Raw genomic sequence first — 10,918 nt, 5'->3', positions numbered from 1 at the left:
GTTGTTATCTTCTTTCCATGATTTTTCATTAAATTCGTGTTCTTTTGTACCCAGAATCCAATCGCTTCTTACCACCTCCCCGGCTGCCACCATTTCCCTTCCAACCACCCCCAAGCTACCTTAGTCTTCCCCGCTGCGGGCTATTGGAGTACCACCCTTCCCCCTCCCCCGTCTCCCTCCCCCACATTAGTCTCGACACTGCAGCCAGAGTGGTCATATGAAAATGGAAATCACAGCATATTACTTCTATGTCGAATCCAAACCATACAATTTCTTGAATCATCGCCTTCCTTTCATCCTTGAACATGGCAATGTTGGCTTTTATCAGTAAGAGTTTAATTTGCAAAGAGACAAGACGATTTGGGGAACTATCAAGGGCTATAAAGAAGAGGCAGTGTCTGAGGTATGCTGGGCGCGAGACCCACGCAGAGGACACGTCCCCGGGGTCGGTTCCGATCGTGCAAACCTGCTTTTCTCAGCCCTCGCTCGCTGGCGCTTCGACCCCTTGGCCTCACCCGCCGAAGACTTCATTTCCCAGGATGTTAAGGGGCGGGGCCGGCCGGAAGGCTGTGTTTCCTCCGCAGGGCATGATGGGGGAGTCGGAGATTTCCATCATGGCGGCTTCCATTTCGGGCTACACCTTCAGCGCTGTGTGTTTCCACAGCGCCAACAGCAACGCCGACCACGTAGGTGCCGGGCCCCCCGCCGCGGCTGCTGGAACCTCCAGCCTTCGTCCCCGGCCGGTGCCTGCGGCCAAGACGGGACCACTCGCGGCTCGTCCCCCGGGCTCCCGGGCGGGCCCGAGGGGCTGGTGACCCGGGCGGCTCCCGCCCCCGGCGAGCTCCTGCTACCTAGGGCTCCTTCGCCCCCGGGATGGGCTCCCTCACTTAGTGCCTGCCGCCTCCTGGCCTTCTCAGGACAGCCGTCTCCCTTTTAGCAAGGCTGTCTCCATTGGCCGCCGGCAGTGTCAGGAGTCGCTTAGTGGAGACCAAGCGCCTGCCCCTCCCTGAGAGTCAGGCTTCTGGACTTGCGAGGGGCTCCCGGGGTCAGCAAAGCGCGGAGAGACCGAGCTTTATTCTAGGAGCCGGGGCACCCAGCCCCGCCCGCCGGTCTCACAGGTTGTCATGGGGTGCGACGAGGGAAACCATGGTTGTCACTATTCATGCTTGTTAGATACGTTCGTGTGTTTTCTTCCCCTCGATGGAATATGGAGAATGTAAACAGGAGTGTTAGGTGTAGGGTCTGCTTGCCTTGAAGTTGCATATTTAGTTCTTTGGTGAATGTTCCAAAACCACGGCGCTAGTCGTAGTGAAATAGGGAAATGACAGGCCTACGTATGAGTGATCGGAAATGCATAGGCTTCGGAGCTCGGAGGGAGCAGAGCTTGTCTGCTTCAATGTCTTTATTTTACTAATTGTCTTTTAATGTCATTCGCCTAGATGGAAGTTTCTTTGTGAAACTAGATAATTTTTATCTTTAAGTCCATATTTAATCTGTCCACCAAATTGAGAGATGATTTTAAGAGACATTAATAGTGAGTTATTCAAATTCATTTAATAAGTGTGGGGGTTTTGAGGTTATCATTACAAAGCAAAATGATACACTGTAGAATAAGGAACTGGATTTGGTTTGATGTCTGCAACTTTAGCTTCCATTAATAAAAACTGATCTCATAGAGGGGATTCTGTTAGTAAATTGGATGGCATTAAATTTTATTCTACTTTTCCTATAGTGTTGATGGTAGAGATTAATGATAGGAATACACACAACGTGGGTTTTTCCAGAGTTAGCAGATGTCTCTGGATGCTAAGGCCTTTGATACTACAGCCAGCTATCTAATAATGTAATGAAGTTCCATATATAGGTGGTTTGTGATACTCCTAATGTCCATGGAAGTGTTAAATATGGTTTCAATAATGGCTTTCTAACATCTCTAGTTTTTGGAGTACCTAGTAATATCACAGTTTATGTAAAAAGCAAGGTTATTGTAAGAATAAGCAGCTACCGGGCGCCTGGGTGGCTCAGTTGGTTGAGCGACTGCCTTCGGCTCAGGTCATGATCCTGGAGTCCCAGGATCGTGTCCCGCATCGGGCTCCCTGCTCGGCAGGGAGCCTGCTTCTCCCTCTGACCCTCCCCCTTCTCATGCTCTCTCTCTCTTAAATAAATAAAATCTTAAAAAAAAAAAAAAAAAGAATAAGCAGCTACCTGTTGAAAAGCAGATAGTTTTTCTGCAAATGGCAGGGAGTTGCTACTTTACTTAGATTGTTATTAATTTAATTCAAGAACTATTCCTTTAATATCTATGCTGTGCCAGGCATGGTGCTAGACTTCATGGAAATTTTCACCATGACGGTAGTTTGTAAGTGTATTTTATATGACCATAGCTGGTTATGTTAACCTTGCCACAATTATATATGTGGAATACTTTAATGTCAATTTTATATATTTTTAAGTTGAGGAACCAAATTTGCTTTTGTAGCACATTCTTGTTTTGTCCAGGCAAGAAATTAGTTTAAAACCACTCATTCTATAGAGCTGGGGTTAGCAAGCTTTTTCCAGAGAAGTAAAATTTTTGACTTTGTGAGCCATGTGGTTTATGTAGCAACTACTCAGTTCTGCTCTTGTACAGAGAAAGCAACCATAGACAATACATTAATTAGGATGACAGTTTCTAATAAAACTTTATTTATGGACTCTGAATTTGAATTTCATATAATTTTCACATGTCCTGTTTTTTTCCAACCATTTAAAAGTAGAAACTCTTCTTAGCTTGTGGACTGTACACTAATAGGCAGGAGGCTGGATTTATCCCACACACCATGTTTGTTTCTTCCTGCTATAAAGTAACAGTGGCTCCCATAATCCAGACCAGCAGATAAAAAGCATTCGTTTAACTTAGTTTTAGAATGTCTTGCTGTCACTGTTGACTTTTTCAAACCGAGGACTATGATAGAGGTGCCAGATAAAATACAGGGCCCTCAGTTAAATTGAATGTCAGATAAATAGGACATAATTTTTTAGTGTAAGTATATCCTAAATATTACATAAAAATTGTTGTTTATCTGAAATTCAAATTTAACAGTATCCTATATTTTTATTTTCTAAATTTGGCAGCCTTTGGCTTTGGAACACTAGGGATCTGGAGATCAGTTCTTAAAATGTATAGTTCTGTAGGAATTAAAAAAAAATTGCTTTCATTTTAATTTTTATTGACTTGTTACAAAGAGAAATCTTCTCTGAAAGACTTTCATAGGATAAAACAAGCTTCTTTAGTCACTGTTTCTCAAACTAGTAGTCATAGATATTCTTTCAGGTTTGAGAGAATTTTTTTTTTTTTTAAAGAGGATTTGTATATTACTCAAGTTTGTGAAATGCCCCATACATGATTTGGGAATTTAGGACACTCCTCCCCTAATCCAATACAAAAGCTATGCTGTAAAGCGTCTGTCTCTTCCTCCTCACTCCCACAGATTACAACTGGTAATGTTTTTTTTTTCTTTTTAAGATTTTTATTTATTTATTAGAGAGCGAGAGAGAGCGAGAGAGAGAGAGAAACAGCATGAGAGGGGAGAGGGTCAGAGGGAGAAGCAGGCTCCCCGCTGAGCTGGGAGCCCGATGTGGGACTCGATCCCAGGACTCCGGGATCATGACCTGAGCCGAAGGCAGTCGCTTAACCAACTGAGCCACCCACGCGCCCCTCCAACTGGTAATGTTTTTAAGCTAGACAACCTCTTTAATTGATTCGAAGGGTCAGCCTGGAATAGGAAGGTATGTAGTACAAGGTCATTGTTTCCACAGATGTCCTCAGCCAGTATTTATTGAGCATGTCCTTTGTGGCGGGCACTGTGCTAGTTGCTGAGATACAGCAATGAACAAGCACAAAGTCCCTGCTCTCCTGGAGCTTACAATTTAATAGGTGTAGGCATTTGTTTGTTAATTAATTAATTTATTTTTTAAATTTTTTTTATTTTTTAAAGATTTTATCCATTTATTTGACAGAGAGAGACAGGGAGAGAGGGAACACAAGCAGGGGGAGTGGGAGAGGGAGAAGCAGGCTTCCCGCTGAGCAGGGAGCCCCATGCGGGGCTCAATCCCAGGACGCTGGGATCATGACCTGAGCGGAAGGCAGACGCTTAATGACTGAGCCACCCAGGCGCCCCTGTTTGTTAATTTAAGGATGTGCCACGGCAGACTGGGAGAAGACTGGGAAGAAAACGCAGGGGACAGAGTGTTTGGCACGCCCTGTTTCTGTTTCATTGGCCGAGGAAGGCCTCTCTGATAAGGTGCCATTTGAGTAAAGAGCCACACAGAGGGAAGGAGCAAGCCGTGTGGTTACCCAGGAAGGGAGATGGCAGGGCAGCCTGTTAGCTCACCCTCTATAGGGAAGTTACTGAGGCACATAGAATTAATGTTCTCCAGCCGTGCTTGTGCTCAGCACAACGGCAAGTGCGGCCACAGTAGGTTGTGTGCTGCGTAAGCCAGGATTGATGGCCTGTGTTCTCCAAAGCTGTAAAGAAACTAACCTCAGCGTTTATTAAGGAAGAACGTTCATGTGAGTGATGTATTTGCTGAAATCCTCATTTCCCGCACCCTGTACAAGAGCAATTCGTTGTGCATTGTTAACTTCTTTATCCTTGTATTGTTAACAGTGCTTTTAAGACAATGAAATAAATTGTATGCTGTTTCAAGAAAACAACCTTGGAATATTTCTGCTTCCTGAGCTTTTTTGATATTGGTTACTACACTCAGTAGGATTTAGGAAATGAATTCACTCTCCTTATTTTTGCTTAAAAAAAAACAGGGTTTTTTTGAAGGGATTAAAATATTTCATCGTGTATGGAATCCTTTTTTCAAACAATCCAGTTAATAGATACATCTCAGATTGCTTTAGTCTTGTTGGTTTATAGAATAGTAGTTTATATGGCAAGCCTATTTGGATTATTAAAATTATTATAAAATTATAATGCCCTTAATTCCTCTTAATTCCAGTAAAAAAATCATCTTTATTTTTAGTCTGCAACTATTTTTTTTTATTACTTTTAGGAAGGATTTCTGCTGGGAGAGGTAAGACAAGAGGAAACCTTTAGCATCAGTGACTCACAAATCAGCAACACAGAATTTCTGCAAGTAATTGGTGAGTTTGTCACTGAGCAGAAAAATTCTTTTTCTGTATCAATGCTGTTTGGTTTGTTCTTTGGTCCTTAACTGGTTTTAATCTGAAAGATAAAGAGAGTACATAAAAAGCAGCTAAAATCACAATGCAAATCATCTGCACTGATAGCTAGTATGAAATGTTTTATAAGTCAGTGTGAACTTGCTGTGCTGGCTGTAGGTAGTCCATAAAGCTCGTATCCACCAGCTGGTCTTTTACTGAATTGCTGTGTGCTTTCTCTTGATAGTCTCTTCAAAACCACAGTGAACCCCTGGTTCGCATATTGGGCTATTCCCCGTTGTCAGCATCACCACATACTGTAATGCAAGCATCTTTGGGGCTGGTCCTTTCTGGAGGGATCTGGCAAAGATGTTCACACTTGTTTTTATGAGCTATTTGCTAAATCTACACAGCCTTCTGAAGAACAAGCCAAACAGTCAATTTTGGGGTGATTGCTGGGGAAGACGAAGGAGTATTTATAGATGCGCCCACTGTCTTTGGATCAGTCTCTTTTTTTTTCTGTTTGGATCAGTCTCTTTTTGATAAATAGGGATCAAACTCCTTTCAGCTGCACCCTGAGCATGTCTCCAAACAGCATATCCTGATACTCAGAACACAGCAAGGGACGTTTCACTTAGGCCACCACCATTTACTGACCATCTGTGTGTGAGGCGTGTGCCAGGCAATGAGAGGAATACCCAGATGCATCCCTATATTCCTGGCGTGTGGGGAGGATAAGACAAGTGCACAGAAGTCCCAGACAATCATAAGAGATGAGTACTGTTAAGAAAGGAACAGAGAAAATCCCATCAGTTGAAAAAAAAAAAAAAAACCTGCTAGTGAGTGAAAGCAGTAGAGAGTAAAGGTGTCATGAAGGAGGTGAACTTAGGGTCAGTGGGCGGTGCATTCAGAGGAACAGAGAGCAAGGAGTGCACAAGATATACAGGGAATCTGGCCTGTTTCTATGTGATGGAAATACAGAATGTGTGAAGTTGAGTGGTTTCTGGTTTGAAATATTGCTGGCAGGTTAGATTATGTTGGGGCCACATCATCAATTTCAAGCCTTCTAGTTCTGATATCCTTCTAGGACAAGATGAGGATTGAGGTAGAGTTAGGATTGGGGGAAAACAAGAAACAGTTCATTTCCTAAAGGACCCAAACGATAAAACCCACTCCTCACAATACTGACTTGTTAAATAAAGATTTGATATGCTGTATAAGGCTCTTCTTTCACTGAGGTTTTGTTTCTGTTTTGCTTAACTCTTTAAAATCCTAAAATAGAGAATTTGGTTTCATTGAACATGAGTGTAGTTTTATAATTTGCACTTGGATTTTCAAAACTAATTTGGTATATGAAGGTTAAAATGCCAGACAGTTAACAGACTGCAAACCATGCAAAAAAGAGCTGTCCTACCTGGCATGACCATAAAAATAGCACTTCTGATGAATATTCTGGCTATTTATTTATTTTAAAGAAATAGAATGGCAAGTAATTCAAATTCTATAGCTTCATGCGCCGTATCTGATTCATAAACCTTCTGGTTCTTGCAGTAAATACGTTTCCATGGTATTGTAGATCCAGAGAATTACCAATTGATAGAGTCCCAGTTAAGGCAGTGCCATGACAACCATCTTCTGCACAATGTGTAATTTATTAGCTATATTCAGTTCACTGTGTGAAACGGTTGTGGATCTCATGGGCAAAGTGTTTGCTGGTATTATCTTAAATGTATTGTTATCATTATAATGGTTTTCTTTTAAAAATAAATACATATTAGAAATAGAAACAGGGACTCCAAACCTGGGTTGAAAGGCCAAATATTAGGTAAAGTGCCGTTAGTAGTATTCCAGACCAGTGGTATCAAGAAATTTTATGGCATAGCCTAACCTCCAGAATAAGATGTTTTAAATAAAATGAATCGACCAAAGTTGTTATTTGTTGCAAATGTCTGAATCCATGCACAGACACTTTTACTTTATACAGTAAGGACTTCATATAGAGTGCTATATTCTGAAGCACGAAGTGTGGCATTCTGTGTTAAAAGCTGGGCTGACTCACTTTAAGCAGAGCTGTCCACCCTTAGTTCTAGAAGGGGAAGGAGCAGGCAGCCACCGAAGAGCTTCCTTAGTTAATTAGATGATACCACTGCAGTTATTGGAAAGGATGGAGGAGGGAGTAGTGGGACTGTTGAGTCTCCACCAGAAGGGGAAGCAGAGGTAGGAAGATCAGTGAGAATAGCCAGATGTAGGGGTGGGGTGGGGGTGGGGGAAGACCTCTAAGGAAATGAGTGCAGAGACGCCATATATACATGAAGAGGAATCTGCCATGTGAATGAACTCTAGAGGCATGGCAAACTCTAGAATCCCAGGTGAGGCTGCCCTGCTCCTGCCTGTTTCCAGAGGTCTATCTATCAGTCAGTGTGCCAGCCAGCTTCATTCCAATCTGCAGCTTAATCACGTTTGAGGCCTTCACCCTGTTTTCTCCATGGAGTGTTTAGGCATTGCAAAAAGTCTTATAGAGAAAGGTTCAACTTCCTTTAGCAAATGCTACATGATATCTAGGTCATATCTTTAGTGTGCTTCTTTTTTTTTTTTTTTTTTTTTAAAGATTTTATTTATTTATTTGAGAGAGAGAGAATGAGAGAGAACACATGAGAGGGGATAGGGTCAGAGGGCAAAGCAGACTCCCTGCTGAGCAGGGAGCCCGATGCGGGACTCGATCCAGGGACTCCAGGATCATGACCTGAGCCGAAGGCAGTTGCTTAACCAACTGAGCCACCCAGGCGCCCTCTTTAGTGTGCTTCTAATCCCAGTTGTAAATCATGACAGAAGTCTGCTGGGGCAGTTGATGACAGCAGTGTGTATTTGGGGTTCAGATTGACTCTAGGGTTTTTTAAAAAATACTCGTTCCTTTAAAGTAGAAGATGAGCTTTTCTTTCTTTTTCCTGAACCCTCTGTAAAGTTTTTGCTACAAATGTTCCACATTCTAATTGCTTTACTAATAGTATCGCAGAAATAATGTAGGATGGTGTACTGTATTATTGTTGGTAAAAGAAGGGACAATTTCTGGATGAGGTTTCCTTACTTGCATCACTGTGTCAGCAGCCATGCCAGGCAATGAACTCATCTTTCTAGCGGAAGGATTGCATCTGTGTGTGTGTTTTGGCAGCATTGACATCAGTACAGAAGCTAATGGGCATAGTCCCATGGCCTCCAGGGTCGTGGTTTCGTTTTAATTGTGTTAAAATTGCAGCCTGGAACTCTGTGGCTGTGGCTTTTTAAACAACAGGTGATGAGTCTCTGTCCAGAAGAATGTTATTAATAGGATCGAGTGGTTAATTAGTCTCATGGTCTTAGAAAGCAACCCAGATCCTAAGCCCCCTGATGAGCTTGAAGGAATTGTTCACTCTGGTTAATCACAGCAGTCTTTCCAGAAGCTGTTAGGATCTGCCTATAAAGGACTGTTTCCCTTGGTGCTGACCATCTTTGAAGGGGTTAACAGGCCTCCAGAGCTTCCTCCTCCCTTCCCCTTCAAAACACCTAGCCCAACTTGTCCTGAACCAGTAGTGGGTTATTGATGGTAGGGTGGTTAGGCCCTCCTCTCCCCAGGCTGCCCTCACACTGCTTGTCCACTTTGATTAAATGTTTCCAGTTAGCTGTTGAGATTGCATGAGGGTGCACAATGGCTGCATGTTCCTGAATAAAAGCTTTCAGATGTGTGCTCATCAGACGTGGACAAATGGAAACAGAACGTGTTCTCCAGTTTACTTTATCCTGAGGAGGTGTCCCTGAGTTTCAGTGTTAAGAAGACACACTGCCCTCAGTAGTGTACACACGGCACCTATTTGGGAGAGGAAAACTTGTCTTTATATTGTTTGAGGTTTCGGTAAACAAACAAGCGGGCTACTTCATACTTGCCTGTGTCTTACATGATCAACTAAGCTGTGTTCCTTCTTTCTAATTACAGAAATCCATAATCATCAGCCGTGTTCAAAACTTTTTAGGTAAGCCACATCCTTCTTTGTCACTTTGAGTCCTTATTAAAAGATTAATTGATTAAAAACTAGTGAATGTAGGCTTGTAACTGACTGTGGCTCTGAAGTGACAGGTATAACTGGGGGCATCCAGATTCACTGGTACGGTCAGTGTGTGCTGGTCATGGAAAGGGGAGGGGGTGGTAGAAGTCGTGGCCTCAGTGGTTTACAGTGAAAGTCTACTCTAGCAGCCTCCCAGGCAAGGGCTTTGCAGCTACAGAGCAAGAAGTTAGTCAAGAATCACATACAGATAAAAGAATTTAATGGGTGTTTTTAAGAAGAATAAAAAATGTTCAGTGTTCAACTTTAAAATGTAAGGAAAGGGAACATGGAACTTTCTTTTTGTGTGTATGTAAGTTAACATACACCAGTTGCATACTAAGACCAACTAAAGGACAGCAAGAGAAAGAAATGGGAGGAGTGACATTCAGAAGGGAGGGAGCAAATGACAGACATGTGGGGGGTGAGAGAGACAAGGGCCAGTAACCCCCATCCACCAGACTTCTCCCCAGACAATATGCAGGCCTCTGTCTGCTCTCAGCCCCAGAGCCCTCTGTCTGCTCTCAGCCCCAGAGCCCTCCACTTGCTGGCTGGTATAATGATTTCAGCTCTTTCTTAAACCCCCCTGAGAGTGTGTTCTACCTTCCCAGAAGCTAGTACCTCCCTTCTCCGAGCTGCCCACAGTAGTAGGATTCAGCGTTCTTGGTCAGTACTCCCTTCTTTAACACCTGCCAGTCCCTGGTGCCCAGCTGTTACTGCTGTATGTCCCCTGCTGCTTTCACCCTGACCCCTGTCCCAGTCTCAGCTGGCCCAAACACCTAGGCCCTTGCACCCAAGAACTCCTGGGGACCCCCGCCGTCCCACCACACACATACACACACACACACACACCTATCCACTGATTATTTTAGAGGATTGTCCTCATGCAGCATGGTTACCTGTGGACAAAGTCTGAAAACAGCCAAGATTCTCATCACTTCTGGATTTATACGTAACTGAAAGAGGAGTGGGAAGCCAGACAAGCAGTGCATTTGAGAAGAATCTCAGAGCAAATGAAATGATTCAGGCCCTGGTCCACACATTGGCTGTGTTTGGTCCATGCAAGTGTCTGATTTAGCCCTGACTCTTCAAAGCTCTTCTAGGTGCGCCCTGCCTTGCCCTTCTGAGGAATTCCTTACAACACTGTCAGTAAAGGTGTCCCAGAAGGATTTAACTAAGTTTAAATCATACACCTATAATTCTTAGAGCTGAAAGAAACCTTAGAAATCATGTGTCTACTCCACACTCTTTCTTTTGTGAAAAGGGAAGTGGAGACCACATAGGTTAGGTGACTTGCCCAAGATCATACAGTGAGAAACAGAGCTGAGCTGAGGCTGGTATCTCCTGACTCTCAGTTCAGTGGGGTTTTTTTTTGTTTTGTTTTATTTTGTTTTTGTTTTTTTACTATCTCTTGAACTTCTTACTGCTTTATTTATTTTTAAGATTTTTAATTTATTTATTTGACAGAGAGATAGAGAGTACAAGTAGGCAGAGTGGCAGGGAGAGGGAGAAGAAGGCTCTCTGCTGAGCAGGGAGCCCGACGTGTGGCTTGATCCCAGATCCTGGGATCATGACCCGAGCTGAAGGCAGCTGCTTAACCTACTGAGCCACCCCAGGCGCCCCTTCTTACTGCTTTATAAGGCCTGGGCTTAACGTTGGTGGGAGGAGGGAGGAAGGATGGCATTCCCTTTTT

The 10,918-nt window shown here is 43.3% G+C and overlaps 1 protein-coding gene across 1 annotated transcript in view; it reads left to right on the top strand.

Moving 5' to 3' along the window:
• The first annotated feature begins 569 nt into the window (after positions 1-569).
• The window catches only part of ABRAXAS2 (abraxas 2, BRISC complex subunit), a 28,220-nt gene continuing 17,871 nt past the window's right edge, over positions 570-10,918 (top strand). The window contains exons 1-3 of the mRNA XM_081823321.1: positions 570-686; positions 5,044-5,134; positions 9,120-9,156. Of these exons, the coding sequence (XP_081679447.1) occupies positions 588-686; positions 5,044-5,134; positions 9,120-9,156 (227 nt within the window). The 5' untranslated portion in view covers positions 570-587. The remainder of the gene's footprint in view (positions 687-5,043; positions 5,135-9,119; positions 9,157-10,918) is intronic.

This window comes from Leptonychotes weddellii, chromosome 6, assembly GCF_054177405.1.
Source record: "Leptonychotes weddellii isolate Sample4059 chromosome 6, ASM5417740v2, whole genome shotgun sequence".
Taxonomy (NCBI): domain Eukaryota; kingdom Metazoa; phylum Chordata; class Mammalia; order Carnivora; family Phocidae; genus Leptonychotes; species Leptonychotes weddellii.
This window is presented reverse-complemented; position numbering and strand designations above follow the sequence as displayed.